This window comes from Carcharodon carcharias, chromosome 18, assembly GCF_017639515.1.
Source record: "Carcharodon carcharias isolate sCarCar2 chromosome 18, sCarCar2.pri, whole genome shotgun sequence".
Classification (NCBI taxonomy): domain Eukaryota; kingdom Metazoa; phylum Chordata; class Chondrichthyes; order Lamniformes; family Lamnidae; genus Carcharodon; species Carcharodon carcharias.
Window position 1 is genome coordinate 105,980,680 of NC_054484.1, and position 22,739 is coordinate 106,003,418.

A 22,739-nucleotide genomic window follows, 5' to 3' on the forward strand; every position below is an offset into this window, starting at 1 on the left:
ACAATGCAGCAGGCCAAGGACAGACATGTGGGCAAGAGAGCAGGGTGGTGTGTTGAAATGGCAAGCGACAGGGAGGTCTAGGTCATGCTTGCGGACAGACCAAAGGTGTTCTGCAAAGCAGTCACCCAGTCTGCGTTTGGTCTCTCCAATGTAGAGGTTAATTATGTTGACGTCCTTTGAAGTACCTTCCTGTTTCCTGTTCTCTCAGAAGCTAAGGAGCCTTGAGAGACGTCAACTCTTTTCTTCTCCGCCGATGCTGCCAGACCTGCTGAGTTTTTCCAGGTAATTCTGTTTTTGTTTTAGCCTTGAGAGAAGATTCAGTGGAAAGCCGTGAGGGGTGGGGAATCTTGCATTTTAATGACTCTGTGATCAATTCTGCAGATAATAGTCTGATAAGGTCTGACCAAACACAGAAAGGCACCAAGATGTCTGTCCATACCTCCATTTTGAAAAGGGCTTTTAAACTCAATTTAATGGTTTGAATTTTTTTAAATAATGTACCTTTAAAACAGTTGCCCTTAAAATCAGTAACATTATAACTATACATTCGCGACGGTTTTTACATGAAAACTGAAGTGTACACTGCTCCAAAGAAAAACACACACTCACTGCATCATATGGCATCTCATTTTATTGTCCGATATGGTAGCTTAATATATAGATCAAAGTTAAATATCCAATTTTTTCAGGTGGCAACAGAGGTAAAGAATTGTGGGTAAATATTGAAATCAAAACATATAGGGAACAGAAAATAAATTCTAATATTAGTTAATGAAAAATGATCACTACTGTTGCTATGGGTGTCAGCAACGTCCCTGCATACTGATTGTTTGGAAAAAAAGAATCTAAACTATTCAAGAGCACTACAGGATGAGTATACATAATCACATAACTGAAAAGAAAGCCAACATTGCCATTTCTGACACGAGCTTTTTATATCAGATTTATTTAATTTCCCAGCTGCCGTGGTAGGATATGACCACCACCTTGAAGTTCCTCTCCAAGCCACTCACCATCCGAACTTGGAAATATATTGCCATTCCTTCACTGTCGTTGGGTCAAAATCCTGGAACTCCCTCCCAACAAGAGCAATTAGAGATGGGCAATAAATGCTGGCCCACATCTCATTAATGAATTAAATAACTCATGTCTGCAGATCATTATTCCAGGCCCCTGGATTACCAGTCCAGTAACAACCATCATGCTATCATATTCCTAATACAAGCATATAAAATAGGAGAAGTAGGCTATTCGACCCCTTCAGCCTGCTCCGCCATTCAATAAGATCATGGCTGATCTGCCTCTTTTGAATTCCACATTCCCATCCACCCCCGCTAGTTAGGCAAGGAAATCAATCTACATCCATCTTAAAAATATTTAATGACCCCGCCTCCAATGCCTTCTGACAAGAGTCTGCCAAAGTCGCACAACCCTCAGAAAAAATCTCAACCCCTAATTTTAAAACAGTGCCCCCTAGTTCTGGACTCACATGGAAGAGAAAACATCCTTTCCACATCCACCTTGTCAATACTGTTCAGGATCTTATATATTTCAATTAAGTCACCCTTTACCTTTCTAAGCTCATGGAATGAAGCCCAATCTGTCTAACCATTCTTCATAAGACAACATGCCCAGGTATAATCAAGTAAACCTCTTCTGAACCATCTCCAATGCATTTACATCCTTCCTTAAATAAGGAGACCAAAACTGCATATAATATTTGAGATGTAGTCTCAGCAATGTCCTGCATAACTGAAGCAAAAAATCCTTATGTTCAATTCCTCTTGTAATAAAGGATAGCATTCTATCAACCTTCTTAATTACTTGCTGTACCTGCATACTAACCTTCCGTGACTCATGCACTAGAATTGGAATTCTGCAATCGTTCTCCATTTGAATAATTCTCGACTTTTTTTATTCTTCCTGCCAAAGTGAACAACTTCACATTTTCCAATATTATACTTTGTCTGCCAGATTTTTGGCCACTCACTCAACCTATCTATATCCATCTGCAACCTCCTTATGTCCTTTTCACAGCATACTTTCCTATTTATCTTTACGTCATCTGCAAATTTAGCTATCATGACTTCACTCTCCTCATCTAAGTCATTAATATAAATTGTAAAAAATGGAGGCCCCAACAGTGACCCCTGCAGGACTCCACTCTTTACATCCTGCCAATCAGAAAAAGATCCATTTATGCATATTCTGTTTTCTGCCAGCCAGCCAATCTTCTATCCAGGCTAATATGTTACCCCCTTTGCCACGAGCTTTTATTTCCCACAATAGCCTTTCAATGTGGCACCTTATCAAACACCTTCTAGAAATCCAAGTACAGCTCATCTACAGGCTCCCCTTCATCCACAGCGCATGTTACTCCTTCAAAGAGCTGCAATAAATTGGTTAATCATTATTTCCCTTTCACAAAACCATGTTGACTTTTCCTGATTACCTTGAGTTTCTCTAACAGCCCAGCCATAACCTCCTTAATGATCAATTCTAACATCTTCCCCACAACAGACGTCAAGATAACTGGCCTCTATTTTCCTATTTACTGCCTCCCTCATTTCTTAAATAGAGGGGTTATATTTGCTACTTTCCAGTCTGATGGAACCATTCCAGAATCTAATGAATTTTGGAAAATTAACACCAATGCATCAGCTACCTCATTAGCCACTTCTTTTAAGACCCCAGGATGAAGTCCATCAGAGACTTGTCAGGCCACAGCTCCATCAGTTTGCTCAATACCGCTTCCCTTGTGATTGTAGTTTCACCAAGTTCCATTCTCTCTTCCACCTCCTGATTTACAGCTATTACTGGAATGTTTTTTGTGTCCTCTATAGTGAAGACAGAAGCAAAACATTTTTTCATTTTATCCGCCAATTCCTTACCATCTAATATTAACTCCGCACTGTCGCTCCCTGGAGGATCAACACTCACTTTACTTACTCTCTTCCTTTTTAAAATACCTGTAGAAACTCTTGCTATCCATTTTTAAAATTTCTAGCTAGCTTCCTCTCATACTCTAATTGCTTTCTCCTGATTAACCTTTTAGTTATTCTCTACAATTTTTTATATTCTGGCCAACCATCTGACCTGCCACTCGTCTTTGCGCAGTTATATGCTTTTTCCTTAAGTGTGACGCTTTCCTTAACTTCTTCAATTAACCACGGATGGTGGGTCTTCCCTCAGAATTTTTCTTTATAGTAGGAATATACTTGTTCTGAGTGTTCTGGAATATTTCAGAACACTGGTTTTCTATTGCTCTACCTCCTGGCCTAGTATCTCAGTTCAACATGCTCAGCTTTCGTGCCCACATAGGGCTGTATCTTCCGATCGGCGAGCGGGGAGGTGGGGCCCGCTCACCGACATGTAAAATGACGTGGGGTGATGTCAGGCATGCATCCCGACGTCACCCCATGTCATTTAGATTTGCAATTCGGCTGCGTGCCTGAACTGTCAAAGGCCTATTGGTGCCATTAAAATGATTAATGGGCCTGCCCGTCCAACTTTAAAGGCTGACGGGCAAGCCAGGAGCCCTGGCGGGCTTCTGAAAAAACATGAAACCTCATCCACGGCCAGGGTAAGGTTTCATGAGGTTATTAAAATTTGTATGAAATCTCTAAGTCAAAGAAATTGACATGTCCCACCTCATGCGACAGTGGCACATGCCCCCCACCCCCCCATCTCCCCCGATGGGTAGGGGAAAACGCTGCCCATAGTTTCCCTTATTTAAGTTTAAAATACTGGTATTAGATCCATTCTTCGCCCTTTCAAGCTGGTTGTAAAGTTCACTCACCGTTACACCTCCTGCCCCTCTTACGTATGCCTCCCCAGTTGCTGCCTTCTCCCATTACCCCATAGCCCCCAACCTCACCCCCACACCTTCATTTTCCCTCCCAACCTCCCCAGAGAAAATCCCAGCCTCAATCATATTGTGGTCACTGCTATGTAGGGTGCCTTCACCCTGGAGGTCATTAATTAATCCTGCGACATTACACTCTATGTGGTCCAGAATGTGCTGCTGTAAAAAAAACACTCTCTCGAAAGTATTCCATGAACTCCTCACCCAGGCTACCACTACCAATCTGATTTTTCCAGTTCTCTGCGCCGCCCCATTTATCACAAGCACCCAATATTTTTTCTTCTATACTTTGTCCTGCATTGTGGTTACTGTTATGAGGCGTATAGACTACTCCCACTAATGACTTTTTCCCCTTACTATTCCTTATCTCCACCCAAACCGATTCTACATCCTGATCTCCCGAACCAAGGTAATGACATTAACAAGCACTATTAAACTACTGGTCATAGGAGTGTAAAAGCAGAAGACTGATTATATCAGGGTTGTACAAAAGATTGCACAGGAATTTCCATTAGCTTTGTTTCAACATATCCCATGATAAATAATGGAAATTAATGGAATTAGCAGTGTTACACAATAGTCCTCAACATATGGGTGAATCTGGCAGGTTCTGCTCCAGATACAACAACTTTCCTAAGTTTGAGGTGGAGGGTTTGGAAAACGTAAGACAAAGTCATTAAAGAGGCACTGGGCAGTTGTTTTGTTTGCCCCAAACAATGGAAGATAAAAAAAAATCAAATGGGCCTGATTGTGATCACCACAAACTGAAACTGTGCAACTTCTAGCAGCTACTTCACTAGCATTTAATCCTTCCCAGGAGATGAGCAGCAAATGGTATGGATTTATGGCCCAGGGAAGTCAAAAGAAAACCACTAGGAAAAAGGCAAGTGTAAAAAATGAGCAAAAGCAGAAAGTAGATACAATAGCTAGTTAGCAATGTCTCTAAAATTAACAGTTCAATGACTGATTACTTGGATTGCAAGTATAGTAATCTGCAATTGTACAACACAGATTACATTACAAAAAGTCAACACACTATTTAGGACTACCTCAAGAGACCTCATATGCAGACTCTTATAGCACATAACTGCTGTAACATATTGTTCACCTCCTATGGCAGATGCTCAATGTTATGTTATATTGTTCATAACTATTAGCTATGTCTACACAACAAAACCAAAATAGAAATTTCGTTTTTGAGTGGAGGAGCCCAAGGAATGCAGCAAAAGCTTCATGACAGCAAGTAGGGAGATATATTTTGTCATGATAAAAGATTATAAAATGCAAAATAACTATGCAATAAATAGTGAGTGGTCATGCCCCAATAATCCTTTCCAATGCACAATTGGGAATGCTTGAGATGAACAATCTATCAAGGTAGCCTACAAAACTATGCAATGTTAATGAGCCAAAGTAAAAATATGAACTTGTGCTCATACTCCTTCCTGCGGGCAAGTGCCATCAATAGAAACAGCCCGGTATATTACAAACCAAGTTTTGCTGTTTGAAGAAGGGAATACACATGAGTGACTGAGTAAATGAGAATATAAAAGTATTGGAAGAGTAGGTAACTCAGCCCCTCAAGCCTGTTCTGTCATTCTATCATGGATGATTACCTGATCAGTACCCCAATTCTGTTCACCTGACTTTGATCTATATCCTTCAATTCTGTAATCCATCAAAAATTCATCAATAACAGTCCTGAAAGTTTCAATTGATTCAGGTCTACATCGTTTTGAAAGAGAAAGTTTCAAAGATCCACTGCTATTTGTGTGGAATAAAAAAAGCCTCCTAACATCACAGTTGTTCAGGGATCAGAGGAAATAGCTGCTTTATGCCTCCTCTACTGAATCCCTTTACCATTTTGAAACAAAAAACATTGATTTGACAATCCCTTAAAACTTCTAAACTCAAGGAAATACAAACCAAGCCTATGCAACCTAGCCTCATAATTTAGCCCTTTAAACTCCAGTCTTTTCTCTGGGAATCTGCACTATAACCACTCCATGGCCAGTCCGTCTTTCCTGTGATGTGGTGCCCAAAACTGAACACAATACTTCAGATGCACTCTGACTAAGCTTCTGTACGACTGAAGCATAACACCCTCCCTTTTGTATTCTAGCCCCTCGAGATAAAGACCACCATTCGCCTTTCTGTTGCTTTTCATGCCTGAGCACAAACTTTTAATTATATGTACATGGTGATCTAAATCTCTTTGCTCCACCAGGCATCTAGTCTTTCTTCATTAAGAAAATAGTCTTATTGGTCTTTCTTGGATCTAAAGTTGATGACTCCACACTTCCTCGTATTGAATTCCATCTGCCATACTTTCACCCACTCAATCTTTCTTACTGCGCTCCTGCAACAGGCCTGATTCTCGGAAAAATTTTCCCAAATATTTGCCTACAAAACGGTGGTAGGTTTTTGACGTAATGGTTGGATGAGTCTTGATGAGCTGATGGTCTTTATGTGCCTTTCTTTTCATACGTTTGTTACTTGTATGTTATGTGTTTACTGGTAGGCACTCCACCTGTCCAGTTGTAATCTGCTGTGTTATCAATACACATCTGAGCCAATCATGTATGTATGGATTGGGAATGTTGCAATTAACAGGCAAACAAAAGATTTTTAGGAAAGTGAACAAAGAAATTACTGCAATAGTAAGCTCAATGATTATTACATATTTCAAAATATCTGATTTAACTAGGCTGCAATTTTAGTAAATTTTAAAGTTCTACCTTTTTTGGTTTCTGCAAGGGCTCTTCATTGTGGTTAGTGTCAACAGTTTCCTTGCTATCTCCATCTCCTTTTTCTTTTCCATCCAATTCATCTTCACCTGGGATTGGGCCATTTTCACATATGGGTGTTTGAAAATCATCATCTGGCAATGGCGGGTAGCTATATTTAAAGGGGTCCTAAAAAGAGGGACATTTACATTAAGAAAAATACAAAAAATACATAAACAGTTGAAAAAAAGCAAGTCTTTCACTGTTAACTAAGTAACACAAAATAAATTGACTTTCTCAATTTCATTTCAAATAGTACCACAAGCAGTAACAGTTTAAATGCTGGAGAATATTTGTGGTTCAATTTTCAGGTAAAATATTTGAATGGAAATAATAATTTTATATATCAGATGAATGCTAAAGTTTCAAAAGTCAAATTCCTTAACTAGTTATCGATCTTTGGCACAATTAACATTAGAGGTAGAAATATTGGAAAGGGAAACAAATTTGTTCAGGAAAGTCAGCAACTATTTAGTGAATCAACATCAGCCTTAAGAAAGCTTGAGGAAGGCAACATCTCTGACTACTAGCCGCAGCAGCTCAGGGACATGACCAGATGCAAAAATCAATAAATACTACAGGTCTAGTGAAGACAGGTTGAGAGAACATGACCAGAGAAAAAGAAAATCCTGCAAAATCTGAAATGAGACCAGAGGAGAGCTGGTAATGCACAGCAAAAGGATGAATGGCTCAGTCTCGTTCTTGTGAAAGGATTCCACCTGAAGTTCAAACCCACCCTTTTAGATGCTGGAAGATCCTTGCTTGTCATTTTTAAGGTTAAAACATGTGCCTTACATTAGGGATAATCTTTATGATTAAATTTTGTTGGGGCAGCAAAGAAAATGTGCCTCTTCTGCTCCCTATAAAACTGTGCTTTACCTTTGATTGTTTGTATCAAAATTTTTAGCTGGCAAAAATAGATTTAACAACCAGTTTAGTTAATGATTGTACACTGCAACTGAATCTCAGGACTTAGAGAACTTTATTAAAGTCAGTATTTCTGCTTTAATATTTAATGAAGCAACTAAAAAAATTTGCTAACCACCTGTATTAAAGCTAAGTCACACCACCATTATATAAAGTCTTTCTGCGCCTGTAATGTGAAATGCTGCAGCAAGTTAGACATTTAAATATCCTAGTCATATGTTCAGGTTCCTAAAATTTACATTTTAAACTTGACTTTACAATTACAACTTTAATTAGGCATCTAAAGATTCAAGAATTTATGAAGGTTGGCCTTGATAATCATGAAAATATGAATTGAAGTTCTGACATCAAGTGAATTCCATAGTCAGCTTTGGTTCAGTGGCAATACCCTACCCGGAGTCACAAGATAATAGGTTTGAGCCCCACTTCGAGGGCTTAGCACATTAACCAAGCTGACACTTCTGACAATGCAGCAATCTGTCAGGACTGTACTGAAGTGCCATCTTTCAAATGTGACTTAAAAGCAAAGCCTCATCCATGAAGTCTTTTCTTTTACATTCCAATGTTGGCTTGCTTGTAGCTGGATTCCAATCATAAGGACTGTACAAAGAAAAGGCAGATTGCTCTTTCCATACCACATTTTGATAGGCACAATGTCCCATTTCGGAAGTTGAACTCCAACGAGAAATAAGCTTAGGATTCTAATATTACAGGTATAATGTCAAAGAATATTTGACATGAAATGGAAAGTCCAATGTGATTACAGCTGCTCGTTAGCTAACAATTTTCAGCTTAATCAGCTATTTCACACAAAAGTTTGATGAAGTAAGTGCACATCTAATAAAGCATCGATATGGTGGATGTGCCTTGCATCAAATCTGAGAAGTTCATCTATGCCAATGACCTGGCACTGCTGACACAGACATTAACACAGGGCAAGTACGACACATACTACAAGTGACCTGATCCTGCGCGAATGCTACTTCTGAACCAAGTGCCTCTGCCCAATGCAAAACAGCTGTGCTGGTGCTCCACCGGAACAACAACAGCTGGGAAGGGGCTTAGGGTTTCCTTCTGCGAGAGGCAACTTATCATGACCTCCACCCAAAAGTGCCTGGGTGTCATCTTTGACAAAACTCTCCCTTATTGGCCTCTTCGTGTTAACAGCAGCAGCCAAAAAGTAAAAACCAGGATGAACCTGCTCGAGAAACTCACTGGAATGTCTTGGGAAGCACAGCCAGAAAACTTTGCACTGTAACAGTGGCCTAAGTCTACTCTGCTACAGAATACTGCTCTGTCTGATACTTCTGCAAACACCACACACACAAAGATCGTGGACATGCCACTGAATGCTACCATGAGAATGGTTTTAAGAATGCTCAAGTCTACTTCAACTGAATGCCTCCTGGTGCTATCCTACATTGCTCCATCTGCCATTCATCAAACGTCATCATGCTGAGAGAGATGGAAAAAGTCATGAGAAGCATTGACCATTCCAAATAAAAGACTTGAAAACGCCACTAAGTAGCTAAAATCATACGAGCCATTCTGGAAAATAGCAGCTAATATTCATGCAGCTGTTATCAACCCACTATGCAGATGGACAGAACTGTGGGACGCATGCAGCATAAGAACCAACACCTTATCACTGACCTGATAGCGAAGGTACCTGGCTTCAGCCTCCCTTGAAGACAGTGGATAATCTCCAATCTTATCCACACAGGGCATGGATGATGCAGGCACCTGCTCCATAAGTAGATGGGAGACAACCCGATTGCAGCCATGAGTCCCAAACCGTAGAACACGTTACATCAACCTGTCCACTAACCCCTGTTGCAGCAGGCATCTCATTTCTTCACTCAGTTTCCCAGGAGGCCATCAAATGGATAGTCAAACTAGGCATCCCACTATGAACTATTCCCAAACAAAACGTAGTAAGTAGCAACAATGCAGCATTAAAAATCCAAATGGATCACCACTTAGTATTGCCTTACTAAACACATATATAGATTGGCTGAGTGACTCATAACTCTGGCTTTCTTCCACAGCTCATTTGTCTAATGTTATTTTGTGTTGTAGGATAGTCTTATCCAAAATTATCACTAGTTTAAGTGAAGTCCATTCAAAAGTGCCATATGTTTCTATTCAGGTTGAAAAATACCGCATTCAGCAAACTGGAATTGATCACAAGTGAATTGTGAGAAAGTTTGTTTTTTTAAAGAAAATTGTATGAGTGGAATGGATGAGTTTCCTTCAGTGTGCGTTGAAAGAGCTCATCATCGCCTCCGTAATCTCTATCATCGGTTTTTAAAAAGTTTCTTTAATGCGTACCTTCATACTTTTGGAAGAGACTGTGACCAAGCCCAAAAAATGATCTGAGAAGGCCGAAAAAAATAAACCTGGGCAAATTTTTTTTTTTTTAAAAAAAAACACTGTTCAACAGGAGGAAGCCCTTAAGAATGAGGATGGTCTTGGCTTTTGCTGCACCCAGAGTCAAAAGGCTTTATGTCTCTCCTTTATATTCTGTAAAGTGCTGAACTATCGTTGAACCATGGCATAATACATATTGGTAACACAGGTCGAACATACTTTAACTGTACATCTGAAAACCAAACACATCCAAAAACTGACCGTTTTTCTGAATGGCTATGTAGTTAATTTGTGTGTTAATAAAGCAATGTAATATATTGCACATGTAATACGTTTTAACATGTAAGAAGTAGGGTGTAAGAGTTGCAAATGGAGAAATAACCAAGTATTTGTAGGCTATAGCTGGCCTAGGCTATTGTAATGTAAGTAGGCCGAGGGCTACCATATATACGGTAGATCTGAAAACATCTGAATACAAAAACATAATCAGCCCCAAGAGTTCGGATACAGGGTACTCTCCCTGTACAACAGCATCTCCAGCACAAACCTAGGATTTTTCCCTTTCTACATAGAACTTACAGAACAGAAAAAGCTATTTGACAAACCTGGTCCATTCAGCCTGTGTTCATACACAACATGAGCCTCCTTCCACCCCTCTATCTAATGTTATTAATATAACCTTCTATTCATTTCTGCCTCATGTACCTTAGCTTCCTTTAAATGCATCTATGCTATTCATCTCAATGCTTCTGGTGGAAAGCTCCACATTTTAACCATAAATTAAGAACAGCAACTACTTAATACTGTAGTGGTTACTGTTATTCTGACTGATCACTGCATCCAAAGTCTTCCAATAGTGAAAACAAAGTAAAGCTTTTATTGACTTTAGTAGAAAATCACAGCGAGTCATCCAAGGCAGAATTCCAATTGCAACTAGAGTAGAGCTGGTTTGTGGCAAATAGTGGCTGCTGTGGAAGCCTGCGAACAGTTTGTATGAATCTAGTCATTGCAAATTTATCCAAAACATCCATGAGCATCCTTCACCCAAGAATGAACAAAATAAAATTGGCAGTCCGAACTGAAAACTCAGTGAGCATCAGTATAAACTCCACAAAGCAAAAAAGATATAAAAAATAGCCTCTGGTGCTCATCCTTTGAAATAACCTCTATAAAAAGGCAAAACCAGATGTGATCACTGGGCAGAATCTAGCTCACAACCACAAAAAAAAATCACTGCATAAAGTTTCCCATCAACTGGCGTTCTAAATGGTCTCCTAAATAGGAAAATCACACCTAGAGCAACTGCCAAATTGAAATATAACAAATGCCATCAATCTCACTTGTCCCTTCGCCATTTTTTTACGCCATATTTAGTCAGGTTTGTGGTTCAAAAGATTTAATTGACAACTTCCTACCCTACATCCAGCTACAATGGGCAGAATCATCCCAGGTTTGCACTAAGCGTGGTAGCGGGCAGGAAAAACATTTTTCTTGCCGGCCGCAATGGTGACTTTTCACGCTGCATCGTTCCAAACCCACTGCATTAATTATGCATTCCTGGATACACACCATTTCAATGGCAGGCAGGCTCCAATTCGCCTTCCACGCTGTCACTCGCCACTTCATTACGCCAGACACCACATTTAAAGTACAGCTCAGTACACTCAGCGCTTCCAGCCCACGACTGCAGCAAAGACATGGCCCCGAAAGAGAAGACAACTGCAGCCCTCGAGTGCCTTTTGGACACTGTGGAGGCCCGCTGTATGTCCTCTACCCCTGCTCTGGCTGCAGGAGAGATAGCAACATTACCACTCCGGCTTGGTAGGCGATGGCAGTGGTGATCAGAGCCAATGCTGCACAGAAGAGGTTGGCCATCCAATGCAGATAAGAGGATGAATGATCTCTTCCGTGCAGCCAGGGTATGACAACCATCTCATCATTCTCATGTCCAACACACATTTACTGGCATCTCACTCACTGCCAGCTTGAGGTATATCACCACCCATTTCTCTCAATACCCTCACATGTCCATCTGGCCTCATCTCCTCTGGAGGCTGCCTCCTCAGCCCTCACCATCTTGAGGCCACTTGCACAGATCACCATGTGCCCCCAAACACACCCTGGGATACCCTCCTTCCCCAGTACAGCCATCATCCTGCAACCTCTTCCCTTGCCTGAGGCTACTTCTTCCCCCTTCCCCAATCAAGACCTTGTCCTGCCGCCATTGAAAAGCTACCCGCATATGGCTGATCTGGGAGGTAGAGACCTGCCTGTTAGCCCCCCTAAAAGTGATGTGGGGCTGTGAAGCCTGGCGTTGATGACAGAGTGCTGACCGAAGCAAGGTAGGTGAACAAACCATGAAGTTCCGAGCAGAGTGCAGCCTGCCAAATGCACACTCTATATACGCTGTTGTGAAGCATGTTGGTGTGTTTCCCACCAACGTGGGCGGACGATCCAGCAGGTGGGGATGAGCCCAGTCGGCTCACCTTATAACGATATGCAGGTGTATCACAATGAGGTTCCCGATGGCAGGAAACACAGCCCGCCATTGACAGGCTGAGTGGACGAGCGTAAACTGGTTTCACAACGTCTTTTGGTCTTCTCACCATATTGTCCACTCAAGCCACGGAACGTGCCCAACACCAGTGGGCACGGAAAATCCTGGCTCACGATTATGAAATTCATGTTACAAAGAGCTCGGCAGCAGTTTTAAGGAGAATCTTAACTCTAACCTTCACTTTAAATATTACAATGCAAAAGTAGGAAACAATGACATGGCTGTACTTCTACTAATTACTGCTCACCTACAACTAAGTGCAAAATAACAGATACCACCATCACAGGTTTACAAGGTGAATTATTAAAAGAAGGTACAAGGTGTTCACATATGGAGACAATGGCAGCATCCTGTATGCCAACAGTGGATAAACTGAGAGTCTCCAAAGTCCCAGGAAAAAGTGTTAAGAATGTCAGGTTGTAAACAGTTGTGCTTTAAACTGTACATTTTGTTCCAAAATGAAAAAGAGTGTTGGGTTCTTAAGGATAGCTAACCAACATTCCTACCTAAATACAAGGCCTAGGTGATTCATGCTGCCAATTGGCTTGGGCGGGGGGCAGGGGGGGTGATTTTTAAGACATCACCGACTACTCTCAGACACGGTTAGTCTGCTAGGGTCAGAGAGCGCATGAGGGAGCGCGCAGTGTTACAGTAAAAGCCTTATTACATGAAACCTTATTGCATTATATTGTCAGCTATTAACTGAAAAAAAGAAATTTGAACTTCCAGTTATCGGTCTTTACAGGAATCATAACAGAATCAAACTGGAAAAGTAAATTTAAGAAATTTTACTCAGCAACAGTCTTTTTGAAAACATATGCAGATAGGTTTGCACTAAATATTGGCAATTGTTAAAACTTGAATTTATAAATTAGACTTCAACAATCTGACCCAAAGTTTCAATTCTAGAGATCCAAAACCGTGTATGTGACACTGCCCCAGACGAGAACATCTGCAGGATTTATCTGCCTCAAAGTCTCTGAGCTGGACTGAGTACAAGTGAGAGACACTGACAAAAAGAGAGTGGAACGAATATATGGATTGTTTAACACTCAAGAACTCAAGTCATACCATGCAGAATCTGGTCCTGTTGTGATGTACTTGCTACATGCAAAAGACAAGGAGAAAGGGAAAGGACAGCCACAATGTTAGCCAAGGCACCAAGGAGCAGGAAGCAGTTCAGGGGCCACCAGGGAACACTGAACAGAAAGGTTATAGTTAAAGGTGATTTTATCATTAGATGTACACATAGCATCTTCTGCAGCGATGATCAACAGTCCCAAAGGGTGTGTTACTAACCCAGTGCAGAGTAAGAGATATCTCAAAGTGGCTAGGAAGGATCCTGAAAAGGGACTGTAGCGAGCCACTTATTGTGATCCATGTTGGGATCAAAGATGTATGAAAGAATAGAAATATAGTCCTGCTGATTGTGCATCAGGAGCCAATATAAAAAGAGGAAACTTGAAAGTGGTAATCTCAAAATTATTACCCAAGCCATGTGGCAATTGCCTTCGGGACAAACAGATCAAGAAAGTGGATGCATGCCTGACAGATCGGGGTGGGACGGCAGGGGTTCCATTCAATGGGACACAAAGACAGGGGTCAAACAAGTCTGTCATCAGATCAACCCTCTTCTTCATCTTCCTTGCTGTAATACTGCACCTCACTTCCTACAAATTACTCACAGGCATGGAGATCATTTACAGAACTGATGGGAAACTGTTCTACCTGTGCCACTTTCAATCCAAAATCAAAATCACTCCAACTTCAGTCAGTGAGCTCCAGTATGCAAATGACACTTTTGTGCATGTTCACTCAGAAACTGAGTTCTTGGTCATAATCAACTCCTTTTCTGAAGCATATGATAAAATGGGCTCTTCAATAAATAGATGGAAAACTAAGGTCCCTCTTCTAATCAGCTACAGCACAACACCTCCCCTCATCAATTAAGTGGAGAAATGTGGATCATTTTACATATCTTGGGTGCCTCCTCTCGAAGAAGGCAGGCATAGATGATGAAATTCATCATCACCTTTAATGTGTCAGCTCAGCCTTCAGCTGAATGAGGGAAAGAGTATTTGAGGACCAGGATCTCAAACCTAAGACTAAGGTCATGGTTTACCAGGCAGCAGTGATTCCCATGCTCCTATATGCTGTGCAAACTTGGATAACCTACCGCAGGCACCTCAAAGCACTAGAGAAGTGCCACCAGCAGTGCCTTTGCAAGATCCTCCAAATCAGGTGGTAGGAAAAGCAATTGAACAGGAGTGCTCTCTCCCAAGCCAACATGCCCAGCATCAAGGCACTAATCACTCAAAACCAACTCTGCTAGGCAGGACATGTCATTCCTATGCTTGCCACCACCAAAACAACTGCTCTACTCAGAACTTAGTCGTTGCAAGAACACGCAGAGGTGAAGCCCAGGTTTCGAAGGCAGCAAATAAACCTCCCAACTCATCTACTCGACCCTCCAAGTACCACTTGCCCTGTACATGTGACATAATCTGCAGATTGCACATTGGACTCATCAGCCATCTCAGAACCCACTGACTCAAGGTGGAAGCAAGTCATCCTCAATCCCAAGGAACTGCCTCAGAGAAGGTGATGAGAGTACTGGCACAGGAAGGAAATAAGAACTGAGGCAATGCATCACACCCTACTCCACAGATCAAATAAAGCAACGAAATCCAGAAACACTTAAAATCAGTAAATAGTTCAACATCACTACCAACAATGGATTTAAGTCATGAAACTGTAATGGAAGAGTGGGAATATTAAGTTCCAACTACTGCACATTTCCTCCTGGTGAAACCATAGACACTAATCACTATTCAAGGTGAAAGCAATGAAAAACCACAGTATGCACTTAGGAAACTGATATGCAAGGTGTAATTTATTTACAACATGACGAGTTAAACAACCTGAAGTCAGAATATTTAAATAGGAATTATATGAAAGGTGAGAAACTAACATATAATAACAAATGTCTATGATGATAGAAAATTAATTGTTAACTCGGCCCATCAGTCTGTCTTACTGTTACCCTCCATGAAAGCAAATAGTCCTACTTACATTTAACGGCATTATTCTCAAATCCCTTATCATCACTTTTTTGCTTTTCCAACCTAATCTTGAATGTTGGTATAGTTTCTGCTTCAACTATGCACCCTGGAAGTGAGTCCCACAGCCTCACAACTCTCTGCATAAAGACATTTTTCTTGCTCTCTGTTCCATACAATTTGCATGTCATCTTGTATCTAAACTAACCTGAGTAAATTAAAAAATGTAGTTTGGATAAAATGTCTAATATATCACCGACAATTTCCATCACGATAGAAAGACCAAACCATATGGACGATCAAAATTCTGTCCAAAAAGTGCCTTGAATTTCCGGCACCACAACACTATGAACATATGGAACGTGCAGTTGTGGCTACTGCCGTTTGTATAAAAGAACTTTCCATCTAAATGCAGTTACCTGAAAGGTGGTACCTGATTCTCTGGCACTGATTCTGACAGTAAAAAAGACAGCTGGCAAACATAGAACTGATGATATTCTACACTTGGGTGTGTTCAATGACTTGTACAGAAAAACTTCGTTGAAAGCATTGAAAAATGCCTTTGGATTTAAAAAGGTGCAAAAATGTGCTTCGGGTAACTATTACAACAAATGACAGGCTGTTATGCAGCAGAACCTATACACCAATTGTTTATATTTCTTGCCCTTTATATTAAAAATAGGGTTGTGTTCTTATGTATTAATCTCCAAGAACTTCAGCAGCTTGGGCTTTTTTTCGTTCACCTGTCATGTTCTACAAAGCGTTCAGAAAAAATACAATTCAGCACCTCCAATTCAGCAGAATAATAACAATGAGGCAAAATGATACTACAATAAAAATGTTCTGCAGAACCACAAATGAAATCCTTTGCTTGTTGCAGATGCCATTATGAATTTGAAAGCCGATTATTACACCAGAAAATATCAGTGACTGTTCTGGTTTAAACGTTAAATATCTGAACGCGTTCAGATATTTAAGTCACCAGCTCTTTCAAATTTTGTTACATCAAAATATTTTTGAAAAACTTCTTCATCCCACTTTTATCTAGTCAAAATTTGCCCCTAGAAGGATACAACTTACAATTCCTCCCATATGTGCCGGCAAATACTCAGTATTTATATATTCCTGCACGTCAGCTTTGTTGGTAAATTTCAGCATGTTGATGGCATCTGGACCCAGCCATGATTTTATCATCCTCCAGGCAGCTATGGAACAAAAAATTCCATATGATCACAAATTTGTTTGTCCATTTGTCTAAAGCTACTCAATATTTATAAAGATGTTAGCATTCCTTACCATTCATTATCCATGGCATTTCATAGACCACCATTTTTGCTGCAACATAAAAAGACAAATAACAGTATTTTTGCTTTCAAATGCAAGAAACTACAAAATAATCTTTTCAAAGATAACATCACATACCCTTAAGCAATCTATCAATAAGCTTAATACAAGACATAGCTAATCAGTCTGCCAATCTCAGGTTTATTTGAAACATAGCTCCTAGCTTGTCAAAATATTACAGTCAAAAGCAGTTTCATTTGGAACATTTCACAAATCAATCATATCAAAATTTGCAATTATTCATGAGTAAAGAAGACAGCCCAGGAGTTAAATCTGCACTAGCAAACTGTACCATATGTTGTGCCTTCAAGTTCTGACAGATACTGAATTCCAAAGCAATCAGGCTATTTATTAAGTCAGACTGTCTCCTTGCCACAGAAAAACAAAGTTGCTGTTAAGGTAGTATCTGAAGGCATGCTTTTCAAGGAGCACAATTTTAGTACAATTCAACACGAGAGTAGCAGACAGTTTGATTTATTTGGAGAGCGGGGGAAAATGTAAACTAGGTAGATTAGATTTTAATCTTCATTTTTCCCCATTTTTCTCTTAGAAGGATGCACAGTACTGAAGGACACTGCAATCCAATCAGAATCATCCTATAAATAAAACCTTGGTTATTCACGCTGAATATGCTCTAAAGGTCATGGTGAAAGGGGAGACAATTGAGACACTGGAAGAGCTAAACTGATGACGAGCAGGTATTAGATAGGTTGGCTGTACTTAATGTTTATAATTCACCAGAATCAAATCAGAAGCATCCGAGGATACTGAGGGTTACTTCCTTACTTGGGTGGAAATTACAGAAACACTGTCCATACTCTTCCAACTCTCCTTAGATAAAAGGATGATGTCAGAGGACTGGAGAGTGGCTTGTTTTGAACGAGATGTAAGGATAAACCTAGCAACAAGCTAGTCAATTTAACTTTGGTGATGGGAAAAGTTTTAGAAATGATAATCCGGGATATTAACAGCCACTTGGGCAAACGTGGATTAATTAAGGAAAGCCAGCACAGATTTATTAAGGGCAAATTGTGTTTAACTAATTTGATCGAGTTTTGAGTGAAATAACAGATGGCTCAGGAGGATATGTAGTGTACAGTGACTTTCAAAAATAGTTTGATAAAATGCCACATAACAGGCTTGTCAGTAAAGTTGAAGCCTACGGAATAAAATGATAGTAAGTAAAAGTATGGAAATGAAGTTGGCGGAGTGACAGGATTTAATCTCAAATGGAGTAACTGTGTCCACTTCTTAGCACCACATTTTGAGAAGAATGCAAAAGGTATTGGACAGGATGTGAAAAAGGTTAATGAAAATGCTTTTGAAGTTGAGAGACCAGTTAGGAGAATACATTGGAGAAACTGATGCTGCTCTCCTGAGAGAAGGTTGAGAGGGGATTTGATAGAGATGTTCAACATCATGGGCACTCTGGACAAAGTAGCTAAGGAGAAACTGTTTCTACTGGCGAAGGGTCGAGAACCAAAGGACAGCAATTTAAAGGCAATTAGTGATTAGCAAAAGAACCAGAAGCAACATGAGGAAAAACCTTTTACACAGCAAGTGGTTAGGATCAAATGCATGCAGATTCAATCGTGGCTTTCAAAGGGAATTGGAGAATTATCCGAAAAAAAAAAATGCAGGGCTACAGGGAAAATTCAGGGATTGGAACTAGCCAAGTTGCTTTTGCACAGAGCCGGCAAGGACATGACTGGCCAAATGGCTTCGTCCTATGCTGCAACCATTTCATGATTTCAACTATCAATTAGAATGAAATAAAACTTTTGCATTTCAACTTGTTGAAATTTCAGGGCTTGGAAATGAACAAGGGGTAAAACCCAGGTCTCATATGTGGAACTTAAAAATTTGTTAAACTTCTCTGCAATTCAGTTTCTCCATCAGTAGGTAATTATAGGGGGAAAAACACTTCTGAAACACATGCATTTCAGTTTTGTGAAAAAGTTAGAAAAAAATAACTAAGTTCAAAAAAATTCATTCATGGCATTGCTGGCTAGGCCAGCACTTATTGGCCATCCCTAGTCGCCCTTGAGAACTGAGTAGTAGTTTCAGAAGGCATTTAAGAGTCAGCCACATTGCTGTGGGTCAGGAGTCACATGTAGGCCAGACCAGATTTCCTTCCCTAAAAGGACTTTAGTGAATCAGATGGGCTTTTACAACAACAATTTCATGGTCATCAAGAGACTTTTAATTCCAGATTTTTTTTTTATTGAGTTCAAATTTCACGATCTGCCATGGTGGGATTCGAACCCAGGTCTCCAGAGCATTACCTTGGGTCTCCGGATTAATTGTCCAGTGACAATACCACTGTACTACCGTGTGCTGTAAAGCATTTTAAGTTTGTAAGTAAATAAACGCCACACCTATTCTAATTTAAATTCTAAATAGCAGGCTGCTCCATACAGTATTCTGTACGTGCCAAGAGAAAAAGATGACTATAATCTCTAAACTGCCAACTCAGGTGACATCACAAATGTATTGCAATAAAGTCATAGAGGTCTGCAGCACAGAAAAAGGCCCTGCAGCCCATCGAGTCTGCGTCGGTCAAATAAGTACCTAACTATTCTAATCCCATTTTCCAGCACTAGGCCCACAGCTTTGTATGCCATATCATCGCAAGTGCACATCCAAATACTTCTTAAATGTTATGAAGGTTTCTGCCTCTACTACCCTTTCAGGCAGTGAGTTCTAGATTCCCACCACCGACTAGGTGAAAAAATTCTTCCTCACATCCCCTAAACCTCCTGCACCTTACCTTAAATCTATGCCCCCGGTTATTGGTCCCTCCACCAAGGGGAAAAGTTCCTTCCTGTCTACCCTATCTATGCTCCTCAATTTTATACACCTCAGTCATGTCCCCCCTCAATTGCCTCTGCTCCAGGTGAAATAGCCCCAGTCTATCCAATCTCTCCTCATAACGAAAACTCTCCAGCCCAGGCAATATCCTGGTAAATCTCCTCTGCACTCTCTCCAGTGCAATCACATTCTTCCTATAATGCGGATTCCAGAACTACACGCAAATGTTTTATAAATAACAGTATATAGAGTACAAATGCAGAGGCAATGCAAAACATATAAATCACTGCTTAAGCTGAACTAAAGAATGGCACAGTCAGAACAAGGAAGGTTAAAAGGAGTTCTGATAATGGTTTTCAAAATTGAGAGATTTTGTTAAATAAAACTAGAAAAATTTCCAGAGATCTAGTAACTAGAAAGCATGAATTTAAAATCAACAAAAGAACAATGGGATAGACAAGAACACTAACTTATTTCATTTTAATTTTTTATTTGAGGATTTTACGACATGGAATTCTCCACAGGAAGCAGCAATGGTAGTAGAATCAATAACAGCATTTATAATGGAAGTGGATAAATATTTGAAAAAGAGAACTAAAAGAGAAGGGGACGAAGTGGGTCACTTTTTCAGATGACCAACACTGATACAATGGGCTAACAGCTTCCTCTGTGCTGTAAATGTCTTTTTCAGAGTTGATGAGGGTCACCCTAATTCCTTTATTATGCCTGGAGTTCACCTTCAGCCTTCTGTTCATCTGAGTATTAATACACAGCCTGTTCTATTATAATCTTTTTCATTTTATCTAATTTACTACTGGCAAGTTTTCTCTATACTGCTGTTAACTACTTTCATTGATACTGCTGAGCTTTGCTATTTCTCATTACACCATAACAACAGTTTGGTGTAAACATGATGCTGCATGAGATTAATTTAGTTAGAAAAACGTAGTCTCCTCATGCACTAAGAGGAGATTTTTACTCAAGGGATACTCAAACTGTATTATAATCCTCCTGACAGGTTAAAGTATCAAAAGTAACTGAATGACAAAGGGACTAACGACAAATTAAGATAGCAAAACTGAAAAATCAAAGGTAGTCATCAGAACCTTAATATAATCACAACTTTCAAATGTCACCACTCTTATTTTCTGTAGTACGTACTCTTTTCATATTTTTCAATTTAAAGCATTACACTTTATCAATGCTAAAAGTTTTATTGCATGATATCATTTATCCTCTATTGCATATGACCTACTTGGGAACCTGTTGCAAGGCTACAGCAGATTGAAGAGTCCTGACGAAGTCACAAACTATTAAAATGAAGCTTGACTGGCTCATCAACTGATCTGTTCTGAGATCTCCTATAACAGCATCATTTCCCCCCCCCTTCAATTACCTAACTCTGCCTTACTCTTCTACAATTGTGTTATCACTTGCTGGGGCTCTGCTGTGTTGAAAGCCCTCAAATACTTTGCCCAAGTAATCATTCTTCAGGTTTAAGCTCAGATATTGGGTTTTCACAAATCACAAGACTGTGGAGTGTGTGTAACAGGTGAGCTTGTTAGTGCCTGGAGTACTGTGCACAGTTTTGGTCCCTGTATTTGAGAAAAGGTATACTGGCCTTGGAGGCAGTTCAAAAGAGGTTCCCTAGGCTGATTCCTGGGATGAAGGAGTTGACTTATCAAGAATGGCTAAACAGGCCTTTATTCATTAGAGCTTAGAAGAATGAGGGGTGATCTTATTGAAACATACAACATTCTGAGGGGGCTTGACAGGGTAGATGTTGAGAAGATGTTTCCACTAGTGGGGGAACCTCGAACTAGGGGACATAGTTACAGAATAAGGGGACACATTTAAAACTGAGATGCGAAGGAATTTCTTCTCAGAGAATAGCGAATATCTGGAATTCTCTACCTCCAAAGAGTTGTGAATGCTAGATCACAAAGTATTTAAATTTAAAGATTTTTGCAATATCGGGGAGTTGAGGGCTATGAGGAGCTGACACAAAAGAGGAGTTGAGGCCTAAGGCAGATTAACCATAATCTTATTGAATGGTGGGGCAGGCTTGAGGGGTCGAGAGGCCTACTCCTGCTCCTATTTCTTATGTTATGTTATCCTCTACCATTAACAGACCTACACTTCATTGGACACTGACCAGAAGCAGGAACTGAGGTTTTCCCACCTTAACTCTAGGCCACTGAGATCAAGAGTTGCCCAGGTTAGATCAGCTGAAAACCCAGAATACAATGCTGGAGTCCTTTAATCTGCACACCCCAGTTCTACACTGAGTACAGCTTTTACTCACTAGGCCATTAGTGGAGTTCACTGTACATTTCAGTTATAAATACATGTAAAGTTGTATGTTTTAAAATGGATTCAATGTAATGAGCACAGCTGGAATCAACAAAGGGAAGCAAGAATCTGTTGCTTTGAGGAGTTTTAACATGGTGAGTAAATTGGGCATCATTGTACTGGAACATAAGCAGTGGTAAAAACAAGTAAACAAGGGTAAAAGTTTGATATTCGATGATTTAAATCATTAAACAGGAGTAAACTAATGACTGATGAACTCATTCCCAGTTACAAGATTGATCATACCTGAGCAATAAATGTTTGATGGTAGGAAACAGGGAAAAGTGATGAACTGTACTTACAAAGGTACTTAGGATAATAGATCTTAAAGCAGTTGACGATGAAGCGCACAAAGTCCAGATCCTAGAATGAAAAGAGATAGGATTAATTTTAACTAACCGTAGTTTGCATTTCTTAGAAAATGCCAGGCATCTTGGCATTGATCAAATATTTCTACAAATTTATTTGTAAACTACCAGATTCACTCCCCTCCCATCAACAAACCCCATCATTCCCCCATGACCCACAATTACGTAATAAAACTACTATGGTTTAGTATTAGTGACCACTGCCAAGATGGCTTTTAACTTGGTCTTTCGGTTACTGTTGAAAAAAGTATAGGTCTATGGATGCAAGATGTCAACAAATTCAGACTCAACTGTTACATA

At 40.0% G+C, this 22,739-nt stretch overlaps 1 protein-coding gene across 2 annotated transcripts in view; it reads right to left on the reverse strand.

Moving 5' to 3' along the window:
• The window catches only part of mospd2 (motile sperm domain containing 2), a 94,985-nt gene that overhangs the window by 43,172 nt on the left and 29,074 nt on the right, over positions 1-22,739 (reverse strand). For both annotated transcript variants that reach the window (XM_041211037.1, XM_041211038.1), the window contains exons 6-9: positions 22,374-22,434; positions 16,861-16,899; positions 16,645-16,769; positions 6,604-6,780 (exon numbers count right to left, since the gene is read on the reverse strand). In XM_041211037.1, the coding sequence (XP_041066971.1) occupies positions 6,604-6,780; positions 16,645-16,769; positions 16,861-16,899; positions 22,374-22,434 (402 nt within the window). The remainder of the gene's footprint in view (positions 1-6,603; positions 6,781-16,644; positions 16,770-16,860; positions 16,900-22,373; positions 22,435-22,739) is intronic.